This window comes from Hakea prostrata, chromosome 3 (assembly GCF_041222555.1).
Source record: "Hakea prostrata isolate BN-2017 chromosome 3, UWA_Hpros_2, whole genome shotgun sequence".
NCBI classification, from domain to species: Eukaryota; Viridiplantae; Streptophyta; class Magnoliopsida; order Proteales; family Proteaceae; genus Hakea; species Hakea prostrata.
This window is the reverse complement of record NC_142602.1, coordinates 56397222-56420866: the sequence shown is the minus strand read 5'-3', so window position 1 is coordinate 56420866 and position 23645 is coordinate 56397222. Positions and strand designations below refer to the sequence as shown.

The window sequence follows — 23645 nt, the reverse complement described above, 5'->3', positions numbered from 1 at the left end:
TACCTTTACCCCCAAACAAGAAACCAATAGGTTGTAAATGGGTTTACAAAATTTAACGGCATTCAGATGGGTCAATTGAGAGTTATAAAGCGCGTCTGGTGGCAAAAGGTTATACTCAAATTGAGGGGGTTGATTTCCATGAGACATTTGCCCCAGTTGCTAAGTTGGTTACTGTCAGAACACTTCTCGCCATTGTTGCCATCAAAGGATGGTCATTGCATCAATTGGATGTGAACAACGCCTTTCTCCATGGCGATCTTGATGAAGAGGTATATATGACACTTCCACCTGGTTATCATCGAAAGTGGGAGAAATTGGTTTGTCGCTTGCACAAATCATTATATGGGCTTAAGCAGGCATCCCGTAATTAGTTTTCCAAGCTTTCTGGTGCCCTTATTGATCTTGGATATTCACAATCCAAGGCAGATTACTCTCTATTTTCTCTACTTACAGAGTCTTCATCTACCTTTGTACTTATTTATGTTGATGACATTTTAATTGCTGGGTCTGACACAACTGTGATTTCCAACTTAAAATCACTTCTTCAGCAACGTTTCCGAATTAAAGATCTGGATTGCTTAAATACTTCCTTGGTCTTGAGGTGGCACGTTCCAAGAAAGGTATTTTCATCAACCAACGAAAATACACATTGGACATCTTAACTGATATTGGTTTCACAGGTGCTAATCCGACTCAATTTCCAATGGAACAACACCTCAAGTTAACTACTTCTGATGGTAAGCCTTTACCTGATCCAACACCATACCGTTGGTTATTGGGAAGACTTATTTATCTCACAATTACTCGTCCAGATATTGTTCACACTGTGAATGTTCTTAGTCAATTCATGCATGAGCCTCGTAAACCTCATATGGATGCTGCTAATCGTTTACTTTGTTACCTCCATGGCACTCCAGGACAAGGGATTCTTTTATCTACTAATAGTGAGTTACCTCTTCGTGCTTATTGTGACTCAGATTGGGCAAGTTGCCCTATGACTCGAAGATCTACCACTAGATATTGTGTATTTCTTGGTTTCCAGCCCTTTATCTTGGAAATCTAAAAAACAAGCTATTGTGTCCCGCTCATCTGCTGAGGCTGAATATCGTGCTATGGCTATCACTACTTGTGAAATCATGTGGTTAGTTACATTGCTAAAAGATTTTGGCGTCATGGTCCCTCGACCAATACCTTTATTTTGTGACAATCAAGCTGCTTTACATATTGCTGCGAACCCAGTCTTTTACGAGCACACCAAGCACATTGAGATTGATTGTCATGTGGTTCGTGATCAGGTTCGACATGGTCTTATTCAACCCCAGCAATATAAGCACCATGGATTGGAGTTATCCATATGAAACTGTTCCAAGTGGTAACGTTGTTGGCAGAGGTGACGGTTCCTTGATGAAGCATGTTTGTCAAGTAGAGCACCAGATTAGATGCTATTTCATAGTAAGCGATCCTTTCGAATACCTCATACACTTCAGTTGAGATCCAAAATCAAATAAACAAATTATCCAAAATTAGTAACACAACTGAAGGAAAATAAACTAATTTGAAGTGCTTAATTAACAGAAAGATTAAAACCATTGAAGGGACCTCTTCCGTTGCAATGGGGCTAGGGTCCATGGTAACTACCACAAACATAGGCTGTATTCATCAGGGATTATGGGTCTAGATACTAGAATCCATTGTCTTTTTTTGCTTATAAGAGTCCCTTATCAAAGAAGCTTTCAGGAGAAAATTAGAGAAATGGGTGTCAAAATGCTTTCCAGTCACTGAATCTATTAAAAACTTTATGCCCAACACAGTATGAGAAAACATGAGTGACTGTTAAGCCCTAAAATGGTTTTTCAATTTACTTCCCGTGCTAGTTGCATACATAGGCTCTTTTTTGTATCAATTATCATTCTCTATTATGCCTACTTAAAAGAAATATGTACAAGAATTCATTATTGGTCAAGAATGAAAAATGGTTTGGTGAATTTTGTTCAAAATATATTATGGAATAAAAAATAAGTTTGGTATCAAAATATAAAATTGTACGTAAACAATAGTGAGCAAGTGATAAAAGAGGGAAAATGTATGGTTTTTATAAAAAAAAATATTTATTAACTATTTTACCCTCATCTTAACCATAAAATTTTAAGTAAACTTATGCATAAATGAAGATAATGAAATTCTCACCATAATTCATAATAGACAAAAAGTTCATTATGAATTTTGAAAGTTTTTTTATTATTTTAAATAAAAAGAAAACTGATAATAGATGCCAAACAAATTAAAATAATAAAAAAACCTTATAATTGAGAATGATGATTGATGCCAAAAAGAGCATTATTGCTCTTGTCATCAACTCATATAATGTTCTTTTTTGAGTAGATTACTCAATCGTATTAATGTTCAAGTGCCCAAGATTCTGAAACTATTGTCATCTACTCATCTAATGTTGTTTCTTCTGAATTCTCATTGTAATGGACATCTGCAAAATAATGATTCATCGCAGGACGAAATCATCCTAGGAGTCTGAGATTTAGCAATTTCTGAAAACTGGTGAAGCAGGCACTCAAGCTAAACAGAAGAGTCCTTGAAATGTAGTTGCTTTAACCATTTGTCTCTTTTGGTGTCCTCTTAAGATTTCCAGGTGTAAACCCACCATTGCTGGAACCAAAAAGAGTCCATTTTAGTTACATGGCCAACTTCACTGCAATAATAATAATAAGGGTAATTTTTATCTGGACCCCTGAGGTTTTGGTCCATGTCATTTTTAGTCCAAAAAAACTAGACTTTGCATATGCCTCTCCTATACAATAGAAAAAATCAATTTAAGGACAAATTATCACTTCTATGACAAATTTGTCCTTTTTTTTTAATTTATTATTTTTTTTATATTACATTTTAAGGGGTTAAAGTTTATTAATTTACAAAAAGCTCAAATCTTGAACACTGAAACCAAATCGACTAGAAATTGGTTAAATTGAAACAAGAAGTATTGAGTCACACCGAGCCAGCCTCGCTTGCATTTTCTACATGTTTCGATAGGTTCTTCGACCAAATTGGTCTTGGATCACAAGCTAAGTAGATATCTTTCAGCAGAATGGCTTTGGAGCCTTGAGGAACCTTTAGATAGATGGTGCCTCTGTTGAAAATCGTGTCTGTCTCTTTAAGAAAAGAAGACCATAGACATGGTCTCTCAATATTACCTGCTTCGTTTTACTTGCTGTGGTTCAAAGAATTGGCTGTTCTTGAACCTTTTCTTGATTTGTGAAATTCGTTCCTCAGATCTGCGTTCCTCTTCTTCTGGGGACCTCTTTAGCTTTTCCAATGAGATTTACGGATAATTTTCCCGTCTTTGCATTGCTTTGTTTTTAGATGCAAATCAGCGTTTCAGAGGAAGATCAGCGTTTGAGCTGATAGTTTCTTCTAGTTCATCTTCTCAGATCGGCGTTTTGGTTCTGTGTTTCTGGCTTTCTCAATGCAAGATTTGTTTTGACATGTTCTTGGTTTTTGCATTTCAGCATGTTTGAACTGGTTTTTGGTTTCTGATTTCAACATGTTTGAGCTAGTTTCTGGTTTTCAAGATCTGGTTTTAAGCTTTGCGTTTCAAGATCTGGATTCATGATTTGAGCTTCTTGTATGTACCTTAATTCCATCTTTTGGGCTCTCTCTCTCTCTCTCTCTCTCTCGAACCCAAAACACAAACACCTCTTTGCTCACGAGTACGTTCCACCCATTAATTTATTTCCAAATCTTCAATTAGGATTTGAAAAATAAGGATTTATAATTGGTAGAACCAGAGATTCGGGAATTGGACAATGAAGAAGGTTCTGATTTTGTAAAATAATAAACTTTAACCCCTTAAAATGTAAAAATAAAAAAATTTAAATTAAAAAAAAAATGAATAAGGACAAATTCGTCTTAAAAGTGATAATTTGTCCTTAAATTGATTTTTTTTCTATAGTACACGGGAGGCAAATGCAAAGTCTCAATTTTTTTGGACTAAAAATGACATAGACCAAACCTCATGGGGTCGAGATGAAATTTACCCTAATAATAATAACGAGAGAGATTACCAACATGCAGTCCAACCTCCTGTCTTGTATCTAAGATCCACAGTTCCATCCTCTGTGAACTCACCACGCCCTTCTTCTCGAGCCATGAATAACTTTATCCGCTACTTCTTGCTCGGCTCTCTCTGCTTATGAAACCATGACTGCTGCTAATAATTGACGAGTTACATCTATTTCCTAATATGGAAGATTCAAAAGACTTTTCAAATAAGGTAACTATCATCGTAGTTGATACTTGTTTAAACGATTCCTAAAAGTAGGGACTTAGTTTTTTTGGGGAAATTTATCTGGCTTACCAAAAGTTAAAGCATGTCTCTTATTTTATCTCCTCGAATTTGGGGATATTAAGATTCTTTTTATAAAATAAAAAAATAAAAAATAAATACTATTCCCACCTTTTAAGTTTTAACTACTAAAAGGGCTATATTATTTATGAAATTATAATTGCACCTCATAAATGACAAAACATGAATTATTGCACCTCACAAACCATGTTAAAAAATTGTTATAATGTTCCCATTAATGACTTTTTCACAGATGTTTGGAACAAAACCTGTGCACTGAAGCCTGTAGCAACTCATGAATAAACCTTTAAAGAAAAATAAACAGGGCAAGAAGCTAGCATAGATCATATATTGGTACTACAGTGTGTAACAGTGTAAGGGAAGCGGAAACAGAAGTATGGTCAGTTGACCTCATTCACGAAATATTAAAAGCAAACTTCTGTACACAAGCCAAAAGCACAGACTGATCCTGACAAAAAGTGCAGATCTTCCACCATGAGAGGTGTATGCCAACATGGCGAAAACCAACCAAGCAGAATCTCCTACACATCCGAGCCGGCAAGCAGGAGAAAATATGTATGAAGAGTTACTATCTGGGAGGTTCTGGGAGGTTCTCACAATGTGGGGTGGTGGCACCGGACGTGGGTAGCTGGCATTTTAGAATCTCAGAGCTTGAATCTTACAAGCAGCTATTGATTCTAAAATCCATGTATGGCCAGTGACCTGACATCCAAATCCAGCAGCAAAATCGTTTGCTTCTTTAAACCTATGATCCATATACCGCACTGAAATGCCACTTTGTGGGAGATCACGGCTGTAAACCACGAATGTCGAGGAAGTTCCATGTTTACCATCTTCAGGAAGCAACATATCCTTGTTTGTAAGAAGGCCGCCCCCAGCAGCCAACACTAGATCCTGAAGGTATTCCTTGTGCGCAAAATCACCAAAGAAGTAGAAGTTGAGGCCAGTAAACAGCCTTGGTGCCTAAACAACAATTGAAGAGATCACTAGACCTCAGCCAAATATAATCCATTCATATGTCACAGTGCAATGTGCACAACAAATTATGTGTATTTAAGGTGCACTGAGAGAGCACTACCTTCTCTAATACCCTAAGTCTGCCATTTTTGGGGCCATCACAACAACCATGAATGTCACGCTGAACTTCATAAGGCTCTTCAGACAAAGGACACCTAGCTTCCAAGCATGCTTTTAACCCTGGAAAGAGCAACTGAAATAAGAACAAAACCAGGAAGAAAACAAAAAACTAGTGGGGAAAACACAACATGGTGACAGCATTGCCAAAGAAGAACCTCCAATATCCGTCCCATAACTCCAAAACCTCTCCCAGTCAACCAAAAAGAACATAAGAGGTCACTCTGTGCACGTAAACCTCCAGACATTGAGGTAAGGCACAATGGGGAGCATCTAAAGAACAAATCCAGAAGCCAAAATCGAACCTAGATCGAAGGTCCATATACATACATCTTAAATTCATTTAATGAGATAGCAACCATTTCTGGGGCCACCTGAACAACCATGAGTATGATAAAGCTTCCAGGCAAGCTATTGTCCAGCAGCATTTGAATTGACATATACTAAACAAAGAGAAGAAACTCCAGGAAAACCAACACGACAACGACACAGTGACAATTGAAAAACATGAAATTGTGTTACTTCTGCGGCAAAAACACCTCCAACTAAGTTATTTATTTTAAAAAGAAAAAAGACCTAAGAAATATTTTTAAAATAAAAAGGACCTAAGAATAAGAAGAAAACATAAAATGCCAAAAAATCCAGTATCTGTGAGCATGGGTGCATATACGTCAGAATTGCCCCAATGGAACAGGAATCCACACACTAAGTAGAGCAGTATAAAAACTACTAGATGAGCACCAAAGCAAACAAAAGAGAAACAGAATGTCCATGCAACATAAACCTGGACCAAATCCAGTGCCTAAAACCAGACAACTGGATCCAAACTTCATGTCACTACATAAAATTGATTAGGCAAATTTTAAGGAAGTAAAAAGAGTCCAAAGCAGAGTAGCCGAGTACAGAGAAGCAAAGGACAGCTCACAATCAATTTTTAGGACCCATTTCCCATGCAAGATGGCCATAAGAACTTTTACAGTCCTGCTGCAAGCACCCATATCATCTGTTGCTGCAATCACATGGGTGACATTTGGCTTCCAAACCTTGGAGATGGTAGCACCAATCAGTTCTGCCAACTTATCCAAAAGATTCTACATAACAGTAACCAAAGGCAGAAATTAGATAATTTATTGGTGCTAAATCATATCAGTGTCTTTAGAGAACCAAAGGACAACCAAGAAAAGGAGATCAAGATGCTGGAATCAACCAATGAACAAAAAGCTTTTCTCAGACTTTTATGTAATACAGTGCCAAAAATGAAAAACCCATGACATAGGGCCATGCAAGACTGAAAGAGGCATTGAGATAACCTGATCCATTAACAGCTTGACAAATGAGGCTAAGTCCTTATTGCTTTGGCGTTGTATAACATAATGATATACAAAAGTGGCATCAACATATAATCTTAGAAGGGGATTCTAAGCGGACATTGATTTTCTGTAAGATCAGGAAAGTGACGTACTGTGTAGCCTAGCTACCCTGTTTGTGAATTGTAAAAATCTCAGTTTCTGTTCTGTTTCACTTTTTGATATATGCAGGGTAATCTGGATGCAGGTGCCCTAGCAAATTTTGCCTCTAAGCATCAAACTTCTGAATCCTCTCAGAGTAGGGACTCCACTTCCCTCCATCATTTTCCTCCTTTTTATCCCAACATCTGTGATCAGACTAAGGAATAGTGCTGCTCCACACTTTCAAGGGCCCTTAATATTATCTCATTAACAAAGAAATATATCTCATCCACGCAAAAGTCCTAAGAAGAATAACTAAACAATAAACATTCACAAACCCAGACATCAACTCTATCTTACCTCCTCTGTAATAGAGAGCGAAGATCCACACAGAACCCATCCTTGATGATTGCCAACCAATGTTTCCCCAAATTTGATATCTTGACCATTGTCTCTGTCAAAAGAAGGATATACATCCTCAATAAGAGTACATTTCAGGGACCCAACAATGAAATCCATGCATCAGAAAAACTAAATATTATAGATATAGGAACTCAGATATTACAGACAGTTTAACAAATAATATAAACAGAGCCCAAATACACAAGCATCATATGAGGAAACCCTGCCCATTTACATACAGGCAAAGGTATCTTGCTCATTAAAAAAAACCGGAAAGTAAAGGAAAGGAAGCACTTAAACCACCTCATAATGATATTTAAACATCATTTTCTCAGTAAGAAAGTGGAATCTGAACAATGTCGAAGATTGGGGAGAGCATCACACAGAAGTGGGTCAAATGAAAAAAAATATATATATTGATACTTACACTTGATTTTCTGAAACATGGCATGCTCCCATTCTCTTCCTAAGCTTGGAGATTTCATTAGAAAACTTTTTTGAAGAATGAGTAGGGCATAGCACATGAAAATTTTCCTGTGACAAGTCCAACAAATCAACAAACAAAAACAGCTAGAAAATTGAAATTCTAGTATTTAATTTTTTTTTAAAGAAACACTATCTTCCAAGAAAAACTGCCTAAGAAAGGGCAGTGGGCCCAGCGCATGAGCTTTCCTGTCACTGCAGGGTCTGGTGAGGACATGATATACAGTCATACCCCTGCTTTAAAAGATAGGCTGTTTTTAGACTTAAAAACAGAACTGCCAACGGCACAAAATTAAAGAGTATGGATAGCTTACAATATCCCACCGACAACCTTCAATTTGTACTGCACAGGGAACATGGAAAGACTTTCGGCAGGATTTTACATAACAGCCAAGAGCTGCACCCTTCAGCCCACAATAGCTGCACTTAAGCTTTGCACCCCTTGAAATCTCTTTCTCCAAGTTATAAACAATATCACCAACAAAATACACCTGGGGTGTCCTGTAGTATCATATGTTATGCACATCTAGCAAACAGGTCATATGCTAGACATATGCAATATAATATGTTAAATCATATGTTATGCATATCCAAAACAAAGGCCAGTAGTATGAAAAAGGCATAAGAGAAGAATGTTAGAAAATACAAAGAAGGCTTCAGAACCAGTTCCATAATTAAAAAGAAAATTTTACCACTATGATGATGGAAAATAGCCTTAAATTTACATTCATAAACTTTCCATCTTTGTGATGACGAACAAGGCTAAGTATTCATCCAATAAACAAATGTAGTTTTAAATCCCTCTTTATCCAAGTCCACCCAATGAGTTTCAAAAATTGGGTTGATAATAATTTAGTTGACCACAGCTTACCTGTCTCACCCTCAGTAATGCAGATCAAAACATGAAGAATGAAAGGACCAAAACGCCACTGGAGTGGAGGTCTCCTTCATGAATTCTTCTAGAAGATAATATTTGGTCTTTAGTTTTTATTTTTGTGGACAATCTTCTTACTTTCTAATTTGTTAATTTCTAAGTTGATTTCGTTTTCATTCTTGTTTAATAGCTAAATTTCATTTCCTCATTGTTGTCAGTATTTTCTATTTTGAGGTAAAAACAAGGACGTTAAGTTGTTTTCAGTTTTGTTGATGCAGAAGTCCCAGTATTGACTTGCAACTTGCAAGAGACTTTCCATTTTGTTTTACTTGCTTCATAGTAATAGCAACTATCACCACATATGAAATAAACCATTTAAAAACCTTCTGGCAATAAAATGAAGCTTGGATTCTGTTTTTTTACCAATGACTCTGGGTGACATGTGAGCTGAGAGGATTAGGTGCAAGAGAGTGGCTCAAACCATATAAACCTTCTTCCCTATTTTCTGTTTTATTCTTCGTCTTTTATTGTATTCTTCAGCAAGTTAACCTGCAATTGACAGACAATTGAAGGCTTGATATTACAGCTGAGAGTGGTGGATTCTTAAATTATCAATCCTCATGTGGACGTGGTTCTTAGTTGAACTGGTAATACATTATTTGGTACACAATGGCTCTCTTCATGGCCAAAACTGCCTACGCTAATATCTTGTTTGGACAAGTGGGATGCCCAGCCCTTTTAAGTGGTTGCAAAAAGCAAGCCCTATTGGGTACTGGTTCATCCTGTGTTGATGCCCACAGCAGCTTTGTAGCTTGAAAAGTGTCTTTCAAGGAAGCACCCAGCAGAAGCACCAGCCACCTGGGTATCCAAACATCATTGAATTATTGCAAGGACAAAAGGTTTTGATAAAGTTCTTGAGATTCTCTTATGATTTAGATAACAAGACAGTACACATATGTAGGAACTTTCAAGTCACAAAAACTGAAGCAGTTACAACAGAATATTCTTCTAATAACTATGCTGAGTCTTCTCTTTAACACGCTCCACAAGTGAAGTGAGTCAAGAACCACAAACTTGGAGGAAGAGTAAGAAACTGAGAATGGACAGAGTTTTAGTTAGATTATCTGTTAGTAAACCTGAGTACAAATGTAACAAATACTCAGCAACCTGCCAGTTACAAGCTTGCAAACATAATAGAAGTCAATATCCAAGGGTTTGGTGCGAGTATGGAAGACCGAATGGGAGATTAAGTAGATCCAATATTATCATACCACAAGCAGGGAATGAGGGAAGAAAGACCCATAATTCCCCAAAGAGAGAACAAATCTGAGCAAGTACAATAGCAGCAGCAGCAAACACACGATACTCAGCCTTGGTAGAGGAGCGAGACCCAGTGCACTGCTTCTTAGATCCTCAACAGATCAAATGAGAACCCAAGAAATGACACTGACGGTGGTAGAATGGCAGTCATTGGGGCAACAACCCCAGTCAGTCCAAGTAAGTGTTGAGAGCAACAGCACCAGCACAAGGAGGGTGGTTGTAAAAGAGACCACAGTAGCAGTTCCACTCAAATATCAAAGAACTCTATTGGCGGCAGACCAGTGAAGATTGGTCAAACTGTGTATAAATTGAACAAGACACCCAATGGCAAAACCAATATCTGGCCTAGTGATGGAGAAATATTGTAAAGAACCATCAACGCAACAAAAAGTGGTGGATTTTGGGAGACAAGAACAACTGCTTAAACAGAGACAGATTTGTTACCATGGAGGCCAGTAACAGGTTCTCAATTGACCACTTGGGTCTGCTGAAGAAGATCCAATATATATTTATGCTAGCTGAGAAACACCCTCAAAGGAGCACTGAAATTCAATGCCCAAACAATAATGAATGGGCCCCAAATTTTTAATTGCAGATCATAGAGAGACTTAATGCAAGTGACAAACATGAAGCAGGTCGGATGGATCAACAAAGCCAATCAAAAAGATGGGCCAACATTTGCAATCGGTGCAGGTAGGGAAGATGGGCCTGCAAGTGCAGGTAGTGGAGATGCGACTGCAAGTGCAGGCAGGCAGAGGAAAGGGGTTCTCCAGTGTAGGCAGTGGAGATGACCCTACAGGTACGTGTGGTGATGATGGGCTGGTGTAGGGTAGTAAAACAACAGGAGATGGAGAAAACCATGTCTTACAGGACAATAATGGGAAGGAGTGTGAAGGATCTATGGGAAATGAGACTCATGAATATAACATGGTGAGAAACAAAGAAGTCCCAATTGCAAGATCAAAAAAAAAAATGCCCAAGGTGAGATGAATGGATATCCAAGAAAGACACATGGTTGAGAACGATTAGCAAGTTTGTTGGGAGAATATTGCTGAAGCTACACGTAAAAGAGATGTTAGAAAGAATATTCCCCTCGGGATTTCGGGATGCTGGCGCTCATTAGCACCAGCTCGAGATCTCACAGGATCTTATTCTTGTCTTATTTTTGGAAGTTTTGCCTTATAAAATGCTGATGTATTCCCCTTTAATTCTCAATACAATATTCAGCCCCTCATTTGGTTGTTCTTCCTTTCTTCTTTCTCTTCTTCTTTCTCTCTTTTCTCCATATTTAGGTTGACATGGTAACAAAGCCACCATGACATCAGTCAATCCCTAAGGTGTTAATCTGATTTCCAGCCTCTTCTTTCACCGTTTTCTTCTTTGCTTCCAGGCCATGGTCTCTATAAAACTTTCTAAAATGTACAACTTCAGAAAAAGGGGTGGTTTTTCACCCGCATAGCTGTATCAGTAACTTCTTGGTGAAATTATAATAATGTAAATCTGCTACTCATGATCAAAGCAGGTAATTTGAAGTTTGTTTGAGGAATGTTGGTACCAATTTGTTATGGTGGCTTGTTGGGGACTTGGAGAGTAAGTTGAGGTTTCTTGGTGCACTAGTTATCTCAGAAATAGAAATTTCTGTTTTGGAAGAAAAGCAGTCACTGGTTAAGAAAGTATTGTGTGCTTTATAGCATTATAAAGTTACTAATTCTCTAATAGCTTTGGTTTATATTTTCTTTCCTTTTTGAGAGTTGTTTCTAGAAACTTAGAGAGGTAGTGTTTTATTTTTGGAATTTACTCAAATTAGTAAACAATTAGAGCTGTAATTCTCATCTATAAATAAAGCTCTTGGGGTTGACAAGAAAACTATTAAAGGAGTGTCCACCCCTTGCATCTTCTCATTCTCTTCTCTTTTCTTTTTCTCTAATTTTCTTGTTTCACTTTCTCACCTACAACTACACCTCAGTAGGAGATTCTGGTTTGTTTCATGGCATCAAAGCCTTCCTACTGAGGTCGTGGTTAAATCACCTTCCATCTCTTGGTGTTCCTTTTGTGGTTTGTGTGGGGCAGCAGCAGCCTTACGCTGCAACCGTAGTTGTGATGTTACAAGAATGAAAATCTAAGAAGATAATTACATTTTATATGCTTGTAGTTGCTCGTACTATCAATCGTTAAAGTGTAAGCTTTCGTCATGGTTGATCCTTCAAAGATTCTGACCAATGAAGATATGCCCTTCCAAATTACAAGTATCAAGTTGACTGGAGCCAAAAATTATTCTCTTTGGGTGAAGCCAACGTATGCATTTGTTCATGACCTAGGAAAATCAAAGTACTTAAAAGAAGATTGTCCAGAAGTTGATTCGAAGGATACAACCACTATTTTTGCATATGAAACGTGGACTCGAGGAGATGTTGTAGTCAAGGTATGGATTTGGAACAGTGTTGATTCTCCTATTGCAAATAACATTATATTTTGACACATCTAAGCAAACATGGGAGGACTTACATGATCCCTTTGGTCAAGAAAAAAAATATTTTGCAAGTTTATGATCGGAAGTTCAATTACTCTCAAAATGGTTGTTCGTTGATGGAATATTATAGTGGATTTAAAGGACTTGTTGAAGAATTGCAACAACATCAGCCTCTTACTACTAATCTGGAAATTTAAAGACACAACAAGCTGAATTCTATGTTTCCAAATTCTTAGTTGGTTTGGATCCAAAAAGTTTTACGGGTAAAACTCAAATCTTAACATCTGAAACTGTACCTACCTTAAGGGATGTTTTCTACAGGTTGTTACATATTAGTGGACAAAAGAGTACACAAGGAAGCAAGGAGAATTCAGCAATGATTGTAGGTCATGGCCATGGCTCTTATCCCTCACGGGGAAGTGGCATTGTTCGAGGCAGAGGAAGGGGAGGAGGTCAAACTCCCCTTCAAATTTATCCAAGGGAAATCAAGTGTGCTCTTACTGTGGCAAGAAAATCATACATAAGAAAATTGACAAACATAGCCGGCCAGAGTGGGTAGAAAACTATGTTGACAACATCTATTAGAGAGAATACGAATGACAACTCATCTGTATCCGCTCCAATGGCGTCTACAAGTTCCTTGTCTCCTAGTGTTGACCTCAATCAAATCCTAAAGCGCCTATAACAGTTAAAGTAGAGTCAAAACACATCCACCACCAATCTTGCCCAAACAAGTATATTTATTAAGTCTTATGCTTCGGATTCATGAACATATAACAGGTATTTCATCCATCCAATCGATAGAAAAACCAACAAAATAGTAGGCCATTTCTTCTGCTCCCCTTCACACCATTGAAGCTTTATAGAGAGAAATTGCTCTCTATGGCCCGATGAAATTCAACATTTTCTCTATATTTGAGAACTTGCCCTAACACAACCTTCTCCCAGTCTGATAGGTGGATTCCCGGCATTGCCCTTCTTCACTTACGCAATATTGCTGGATTAGGCTTTCGCCCATTGTCGAAGATTCCCCACTGCTGCCCCCTTGGGGATTCCGGGCATGTGTTTTCAATTTTTTCTAAATTTTCTAACCCTACTCCTATTGTTATGGCTAATGGTGAAAAGTCTTCCACTATAGGCAATGGGAGTGTGTCCCCCTTACCAGACTTGAACCTTTCATTTGTTTTATATGTTCCACATTTTCCAATAAATCTTATTTCAGTCAATTGTATCGCTAGAAACTTACATTGTCTTGTGCTGTTTTTCCTGTCTTTTTTTGAATTTCAAGAATCTTCGGACCAGAAGGAGGAATTGAGAAAGATGGATTGTACTATCTCACTGATTTTGACACTTCCAATTCGAAAACATACATTGTGTCCCCGTTGGACTAGTACTATCGTTTGGGACATCTTTCTCCTAGTAAATTTAAGTTGGTTGTTCCTAATTATAAGGATATTAAGTCAATAAAGTGTGAGGCATGTGAGTTAGGTAAACATCATAGAACAAGTTTTCCCACTATAATTGAACCTAGGAGTACAAGTTTATTTTCTTTAGTACATTTGGATGTTCTTGACCCAATCGTATCCCTAATCGTTTTGGTTTTCAGTATTTTATCATTTTTATGGATGACTTCCCCAGATTTACCTAGTTGTTTTTAATGAAGGATCAAAGTGAAGTTTTAAAAATTATAACAAATTTTTTTTGCTGAAGTTTCTACTCAATTTAGTACATCTGTCAAGACTTTTCATACTGATAATGCTTTGAAGTATGTGCAAAATGTGATTTTTGATCTATGTTCTTCTAGAGGTATTCTTTATCAATCCAATTATTCACACACCCCAAAAAAAAATGGTGTAGTTGGGTGGAAACATAGGCACTCGTTAGAAGTAGCAAGATCCCTTATGTTCCATATAAGTGTACCTAAGCAATATTGGTGTGATGTTGTCCTTAAAGCTAGTACTTTAATAAATAGAAATATAGTACTTTAATAAATAGAATGTCATCTTCAATGTTGCAAGATGAAATACCATTTCAAAATGTGTACCCAGGTTTACCTATGCTTTTTGTCTCACCTAAAGTGTTTGGTTGTGTATGTTATGTTCATGTTTTACCCAAACCAAAGGATAAGTTTTCAGCCAAAGCTCATAAGTGCATTTTTTTAAGGTTATTCTTGGTCCCAAAAAGGATATAAAGTTTTTTATCCCTTGACCAAACGTCAATTCATCATAGTGGATGTCACCCTTTTTGAAGATACACCGTATTATGACCCTAGTCAGTTGTCTGAAGATGATAGGTTTAAGCCCCCCCCCCCCCATTGTGGTAGTATCGTTTCCTTCTATGATGCCTAAGGAAGAACCAAACTATGAAACTCCTAAGGAACCCGTCGTACTTCCTGGCATAGATGAGGTGCCAATCAATTTCCACCAATGTAAGTCTATCATTAGCGAATGAAATAAAAACAATTAGATGATACAGCTGTCAATATCACTTCTTCTACGGATCCTCCTCCACCGTCTGGTAATCTTGAAGATCTTCCCATTGCTTTGAGGAAAGGTAAGTGTTCTTGTTCCCAACGGTCTAATGTGGCATATCCTATTTTTCATTATGTTACTACTCTTCACTTGCCGGATCAGTATCATACCCCTACCACATCTTTGTCTTCTATTTCTGTTCCATCTACATACTCGAGGCTCTCTCTTGATCCGGGTTGGAAAGTTGTATGGAATCTGAAATTAGGGCCTTACACTCTAGGGATACTTGGACTCTTGTGGATTTGCTTCCAAGTAAGGATCTTGTGAAATGTCATTGGGTATTCGTGGTTAAGTATGAGGCTAATGGTTCTGTAGAGTGCTTTAAAGGGCAGTTGGTTGCAAAGGAGTATACTCATACTTATGCTGTGGATTTGTTTCAGATTCTCTCTCCTATAGCTCGTTTAAATTTTGTGCATATTTTGTTGTCCTTGGCAGCTAATTTAGAATGGCCTCTTCATTAGTAAGATGTAAAAAATGCTTTTTTAGATAGAGACTTGGTAGAAGAAGTGTATATGGAGTAAACTCTTGGGTTTTTTGCTCAAAAGGGAAATCCACCAAAGTGTATCAACTTCACAAGTCATCTATGGGTTGAAACAGTTGCCAAGAGCATGGTTTGAAAATTTTAATTCCGTACTATCTGAAGTATAATTTTCCCAGTGTTATTCGGATCATTCTGTCTTTGTAAGAAGGACAAAGTCTGGAATTGTGGTACTAATTGTTTACGTGTATGACATAATTGTTTTTTGAAGTAATAATATAGGCATTGATGAGGTTAAGAGGTTTTTGAGTGCGTGGTTCCAGATAAAGGATTTGGGGCACTGCAATGTTTCCTTGGAGTTTAAATTCTTCAAAGGAGTCATGGGATCAATATATGTGCTGAACTTGCTGACCGAAACTGGTATGCTTGGGTGTAAACCTGTTGATACCCCCATGGACCCTCATCTCAAGCTCACTAAGGATGAAGAAGAGGATTTAACGAAACCTCAAAGGTACAGACAGTTTGTAGGGAAACTTATATACCTTACTGCGACTAGTCCAAATTTGTCATATGTTATAGGTGTTGTTAGCCAGTTTATGCATTCACCTAAGAAGCTCATTGGGATGTCGTGATGCATATTTTACAATATTTAAAAATGCTCCAAGAAAAGGGCTTGTGTACCAAAAAAATGTTCATTTAAAGTCATGTGCTTATTCAAATGCTGATTGGACAGGATCGCAAGATAATCGGAAGTCAACTTCTGGTCATTGTACTTTCCTTGGAGGGAATTTGGTTACTTGGAAGAGTAAGAAGCAAATTACAGTGGCTTGGTCTAGTGCTAAAGCTGAATATCATGTTATGGCTCATACAGTATCTGAAGTTTTTTTTATCAAGTCTTTCATGAAAGAAATAGGGATTGAAGTTGAATAACCGTTGAAATGTTTTGTGATAATCAGACAACCATCTATATTGCTAGTAATCCAGTGTTTCATGAGAGGACCAAACAAGTGAAAGTGGATTTGCATTTTGTGTGTGATGCAGTCATGAGAGGAGTTATAGCTACACCACATGCTGCTTCTGATGAACAAGTTGGAGACATCTTCACTAAGTCTTTATCTAGTCCAGCCTTTGTAGAAGGATGCCGCAAGTTGGAAGTTGGTGATCAATACTCTCCAACTTGAGGGGGTGTTACAATCACTCGTTTGCAACTTGGAGAGCAAGTTGTGGTTTCTTGGTGCACAAGTTATATCAGAAATAGAAAATTCTGTTTTTGAAGAAAAGTAGTTACAGATTTTGAAAGTACTGTGTGCTTATAAAATTAGAAAGTTACTAATTTTCTAATAGCTTTAGTTTATGTTTTCTTTCCTTTTTGAGAGTTGTTTCTAGAAACTTAGAGAGGCAGTGTTTTATTTTTAGAATGTACTCAAATTAGTAACTGATTAAAGCTGTAATTCTCATGTATAAATAAAGCTCTTGGAACAAAGACGCAGACTACTGAAGCATTCTCTACCCCTTGCGTCTTCTCTTCTTTTCTTCTTCTCTAATTTTCTGGTTTCACTTACTCACCTATTACTATGCCTCAGTAGGAGATTCTGGTTTGTTTCACAATTGATGGACGATGTTGAGGATCTCTCAAGATCGTTTTGATGGATGTTTGATTTGCCATATATTCTGGCCTACTTTTGATGGTGGATGTTAGGAACCTGCGAATCGAATACGAGAACACCAGTAAAATTTGATTATTGGAACAAAAAGAACAAACACAATGACAGATAAATTGGTTACACAGGTGACAGTCACCCCCTACAGCATTTGATGCACCTCAACCACAGGCTGACTAAACACTCACATAAACATTCGATGCCTTTCCTCACATCTTCCCCCCTTTTATAATCCAGGAACCAGCAATTGGCTCCCTCTCTCTCCCCTCCACATGACGCAATCCCAAGGCCCAAACACTATACCAATTTGTCAGGGACCCATAAATCAAATATGGGAAATACTAATAAGATTTAATTATTGCAATCAAAAGAACAAACACAATAACAGGTACTCTGGTGCCAGTCAACCCCCTAAAACACATGCTGGCCCTCAGGCATAGGCTGCCCAAACACTCACACAGACATTTGATGCCTTTCCTCACATCTTCCCCCCTTTTATAACCCACTAGCCAGCAATTGGTTCCCTCTCTCTCTCTCTCCTCCACGTGGAGTGATCCCAAGGCCCTAAAACTATACCAATTTGTCAGGGACCCATAAATCGAATATGGGAAACACTAATAAGATTTAATTACTAGAATCAAAAGAGCAAACACAATGACAGATAAAATAGTTACATTGGTGCCAGTCAGCCCTACAGCATACACCGTTGGCTCTTGTTGGTTTCTTTGCCTTTGCTTGGGCATTGCCCTTTGGTCCACTTGTACCCGCCCCCCTTTTTTCTTACATAATGAATTTATTTTGTTCTATAAATAAAAAACTTTTGCTACTAGTAAGAGGTTTTCTCCCATTTATATTTGAGATTGTAAGGCTGATAAGCCTATACATAAACCCCACTCATGGGATGTAATAGTTAACTGATTATTAATTTGATAGCTTTCAAAAGCTTCATCTATTGCCCTTGTCTTTCTAGGAGAGGTTGCAAGTAGAGTTGAACTCATACTGTTGGAGCTGAACATTTGGAACCTTAGCTCCTTGACTGACTGTTGGACAGTCCTCTTAAGCTGATCAGCAAAGCAAGCACTGACTTGGGAAGCCAGTGCCCCTCCCCTTTCTTCAATCCCTCCTTATTTTTTCAGCTTTATTTTGCTTGAAATTACATTGCACCATTCAGAGAACCCTAATACTAACCTGTCCACCATCAATCTCAGCCATCCACCATTAGAATCTGAAGTTTTCTGGAGGAATCCTACAGCATCTTAACCCTATCACTCGATCCAAATGCAGCCCCTAACTCCCATTAAAAACCCCCATTGACCTATTGTTCCTAGTTCTTCTCTAACAACCCTAACTTTTAGGTTTTCACATCCAACCATCAGAATAGACAGAAATTCATCTTCCCCTAGGCCAGCACACCATTCCCTTGAAGCCCTGTCATCCCCATTGGATTATTAAAACTATACAAACTAGCACATTTCTTGAATTTTCAGATGTTCCAAGAAATCCTAATTTCTAACTTAGATCTAGAGCCAACCAATCATTAGAAACCTCAAAGATTGGAACCACATACACCCTATACCTATCCTCTTACTTGATACAAGTTACAGCCCCATCCCACCATCCTCAAACCCTAATCAGAACCACACACCCCCCCCCCCCCCCCCAAAAGAAAAAAATATCTCTTGACCTCATACATTTCCCTACATATTACAGAGAATGAAGTATATGGCAAAACCCAACAACATACCCCTCAAAAAACATTCACCAGGTGTTGTCACCAGAGAATCCCCCTACAGACAACAAAGATTAATGTGTATGATGACCAACCCCCACAGCATTTTGGAATCAGCCAACTTATGCAAGCACAGAATAACATGCAGTAAGATAAATAAGGAAAGGAAAGCACTAGCAACCAACACATCAAAATATGGAATTTGTCTATCAGGATGTGGATCAGCACATCCTTAAAGATTGCTATGCTCAACTGTAACAAGCTGTTCTAAACTACATAAAATTAATTATTTGTGTTTATAAATTCTTAAAAATTCAAAAAAATCAGATAGAGATTTTTTCCTGTATCATTTAGACATCATTTCTTCATAATCCACCCTTCATGTACTTAACAGCCACCATATTATTATACCAGTTATTCACTTAGTGAATCTCTCTTAAGAAAATGCTTCACTCCTCTGAGCTTGTCTCTAAACTAAGAGGGTAAGAAAACTGACAAAGATACACGAAGACATGTTAGGGGGAAGACATAATAATTTGCACCTGTAATTATAATAATCAGAAATCATGGACAAAGGCTTACCATATAAGGCACCTCCTGTGTACATGCAAAACATTGAGTTGTGCCACATTATCTGCCACTACTTCCTTCCCATTGGCAAGATGCATCATTGGACCAGTATACTGGAAGAAACCAATTCAACAAGACTTAGAATTAAACGCCTTTTTTTTTTTTTTTTTTTTTTTGGGGGGGGGGGGGGGGGGGGGGGAGGGGAGGGGAGGGTTGGGTTGAAACTGAGACATTGTATGGTCAATGTTTCTATTGATGGTGGAGGGCACAGATGGAAGATTCCAGAGAAGATCCCATCTGCAGACAGAAAAAAGGAAAACGGGGGGGGGGGGGGGGGGGGAGATGGCACACACTCACACAGAGCAGATGCCAATTCAAATTTCTATCAAGTCAGTGTAAAAAACAGGTTACAATACGCGTAAATCAAAAGAATCCTAGTAGGAATGTAAATGTATCTCCTAATCCAACTCGAAAACTTGACTATAAATTAAATAAAATAACCAGCCACTCCTACCTCATATCCTAGCAAAGCAAATAAAGACAAAAATTAAGTAAATATTTCCAGCCATTGTTGAACCAGTGCTGTCTGCGTTTGGGCCTTCAGAAATGGTCATGCTGGTCTTCCAATCAAGTACTACTACCCCAATCCTTACAGTACAAAATAGAGTTCAGTGCTGCATTAAACCAATTTATGATTTCTAGGAAACATGGCAAAAAAAGAAGAAGGCACTATCCAAATTTCATGATTACCTGTGACAAACTTGATGTCTGACAAAATGCACATATCATAGTTGATTTTGAATCTGAACCGTCCAGACGAACTGATGACTCCATGGTAGGAGATGAGCAATTTGTTGGTATGGATTTAGACGTCATTGTACTCTCAGAACCAATAAAAGATGACTTATGAATGTCCTTCTCTGGGGCAAAATCTCTAGCCTCATAGTTCAACTTCATTCTCTTTGATCCTCTATCATGTTCTCCTCCAGGTTGAGTTAATGGTCCTTGACCCATCTCTGTTTCAATTCCATTTAGTGATTCCTTATTCCACATGTTTTTTGCAAAGAATTTTTCAACACTCTGCAGAAGTTTACAGATTCCACAAATCTGAGAAATATGAACAGCCTAATACATACTTGAATAGGTATTGATTATTCAATACATGTAACTGCCAGCTAATATTTGATTAAAACTATTAGAGCAATATCAAGGAAGCCATTATGTGGACTAGCTATGCAATCTACAAAGAAAACCTAAAGTTAACTGTTAAGAGGCTGTCAACAAGTGGTATGCATTATGATCAAGTTCCACCGGCACACACGGAGAATGGGAAGGAAATGATAAAGGCACATATACCTAAATTATGCCAAATTAAGAAAATAAAGAAATCTTTCACAAAATAAATATGTGAGACTGAAAAAATTGCCTACTTAAGTTTCCAGCAGATATGAGAGTCAGAACAAATGAGATATAACAGGAGCTAGATCCCCCGCGCTGCAATGCTAGACCAGTTGAAGATTACTCAACAGAGACAATGGGAATATCTGAGTCTCTCAGACTTCTAACAAAAGATCATATTTGCTAGGACAAAGAGGAGGGGGTAGTTAATGTTCACAATTTTGTCAAGACTATTGTGAATATAATCAGTAGCAAGGAAAGAACAGATGCTGAAGGAACACCCAAGACGCACCATATTTACTTGGTTCAGTAATGTGCCTATAATCACAAGCAAACCATCTGAGACTCTGAGAGTGCTCTAAGTGCACAAGGTTTACCACACAAAAAATTCACACTTACCACATAAAACTCCAATCTCCTACAGAAGTTTAAAAAAGAAGAGAAAATGATATGAATAATCTATGATGAAAATATGAACTATGATATTCCATTTCATTTTAATGAACAATGTCCTCCTTCCTACCTTCCTAAAGTAATATATTTTGAAACAAATAAAGAAATAACAGTCAAAAACAGCACCAAAACACAATAGGTTGCATGTTTCCCAGATTAAAGACCCACCAAAATAGTTTTAAATTAGCTTTGATTGGGTTTTTATGCACAAACTTATCACCTAGATAGAATCTCAATTCCTTTCTTTCTTTCAAGTTAGAAGGGAGTCTGTCACACATGTTTGTTTCATGAAAAGCCTATCCGATAACTTATATAATTTATTTCCCTTTTTACTGTCAGGGAGAGGGGAGTATCTCACAGAAATTTGTTTCATGAAAGTTTCATCTAACAACCTCAACATTTGTAGCAGAATTCCTAGAATTCCACTCGGTTGGTACATGATAGATTCAAGAGGCAAAAGGTAAATAGCATATTTTATGATTTACAAACTGCAACCAAAATTCACATAAAACCTGATTCAACTTTCTTGTGTTTTTCAACCACTAGGAATCAACATGTCTACCAAAAGCGCATCTTATAAACAAAGTCCAGTTTGGCAAACTACAAAATATTACAAAAATAATAATTATCTCATAAAACAGGCTATTAAGTCCCAAAAGCAGCCTTCAAATATGAAAAAGAGAAGACACAATCTCAAAATGAACATTGTAACATGAAAAAGCTAAGCACAAAAAATGAGAGCACAATAATTAGTGGTAAATTATTGGTCATGATAGATTCTTGTCCATATGCTCATGATTCATGTACTTTCCATATATCAAGAATAAAATATCCAACAACCCTGGAGGCCACAATTTGATTATATAACATACATGCTGGCTACCATGGCAACTGCTATCATCATCTGAATCCTTCCCAACACCAAAAGATGGAGGGCTGTCCAGAGGTATTTGTGTGAATGGACTTAAATACCCTTCTGGAGCTCTGCCTGTGTCATGTAGCTCATCTCTAAGCTGCTGAGCCTGAGATGATGTAGCATTGCCCTCCCTTTGAAGGGTCCTCTGTTCCCCAAGTGATTGCATTAATCCTTTCTGAAGCCCACCATTAATTGGTACATGAAATTCATCAGGAACTGTAGATTTTTCAATTTTGACTTCTGAATGTTGCAAAGGAACTTTAGCTCCTTCATTATCACGTAATGTCTGGGACAAATTTGGGTTGCAAGAGGTACCCGTTTGCCTGTTGTTATCCGGTTCCTTCCTCAACCTATCCTCTATAAGAGTAGTAAATGTAACTGGGAATTGGTCCGATGCCCTTACCATATCTTCAAGGATCAAAATGCAAAACACATAAGAACACCCTAATAAGATCACCAACTTGAAGTGCAAATAGACAGTAACAGAAAGAATCCCATAAGGACGAACTTTTTTTCTTTTGGGGGAATATAATAGTAAGAATAAACATGACAGTACCAGCCGCATCAATTTGACTTTGAGGTATCCAGTGGAACAGATTAGCGCCGAAGGCAGCATTCATACTCTTATAGAGATAAAGCATATTTTCCACGAAAGGAGCAAGTCTTAAATCTGCAAACAACCATTCTCACCCACATCATTTGAAGAATGCCTGTAGATTTCATAATCTAAATTTTGAACCGGAAAAAAAAAAGGAGGGGACTCGCTCGTTACTCTACCTTTATCAACAAAAGGTGATTTACATGCGGGACACACGGAACCGAACCCTGTTGATCTAGGAACGCATGAACTAGGGAAAGAGATAGAGATAAATAAGAACCAAATGAAACTATAACGTAAAGAAGTACACAAACAACTCATGAAAAAAAAGATTTTAACAAAAAAAAAAAAGATGAATGACCTGCAGAAAATGTGATCGCATGGCAACAATAATGGTCGGTCCAGCAAGTTCAAGCTGCAACAAGAGAATTTGGCACCGAAGTTACTGTATCAAAATGGAAAACAAAAGAAATACAGAAACAGAAAACATCACAAATTATCTGAAGCCCATCCCTTCCGCAGCCAAAAACATCACACTACATAGAGCAAAATCCAGGAAATGAAGAAATCGAACGATACCATAGCAGACACTTGAGTTCTAGACGCATCTTCTGCAAGTGGAGTATCCATGGATTGAGAAAAAGAAAGCAACCCCTGTTCATCGAATCCTCCATTGCCGATTCTGGTGGTTATTCGGACAGATACAAACAGAGAGAGCAGTCCTTCAGTGGCTTCTTCGGTGCGAAGTAAGAGCTCTGGAAGGGAAAACCCAACCGTCAATCGTCAATTAGTATTTTTAGAGGAG

General features: G+C 37.8%; 1 protein-coding gene across 1 annotated transcript; it reads right to left on the bottom strand.

Moving 5' to 3' along the window:
• Positions 1-4953: 4953 nt before the first annotated feature.
• LOC149022573 (BRCA1-associated RING domain protein 1-like) lies at positions 4954-23645 on the bottom strand. The gene is made up of 13 exons (XM_089150619.1): positions 23420-23645; positions 23202-23255; positions 23020-23090; positions 22799-22912; positions 22199-22650; positions 20226-20555; positions 19488-19588; positions 8157-8343; positions 7787-7893; positions 7318-7411; positions 6435-6600; positions 5454-5572; positions 4954-5338 (listed from the first exon to the last, which is right to left on the bottom strand). The coding sequence occupies exons 1-13, from the start codon at positions 23512-23514 to the stop codon at positions 5012-5014; spliced, it is 2217 nt and encodes a 738-aa protein (XP_089006745.1). The 5' UTR covers positions 23515-23645; the 3' UTR covers positions 4954-5011.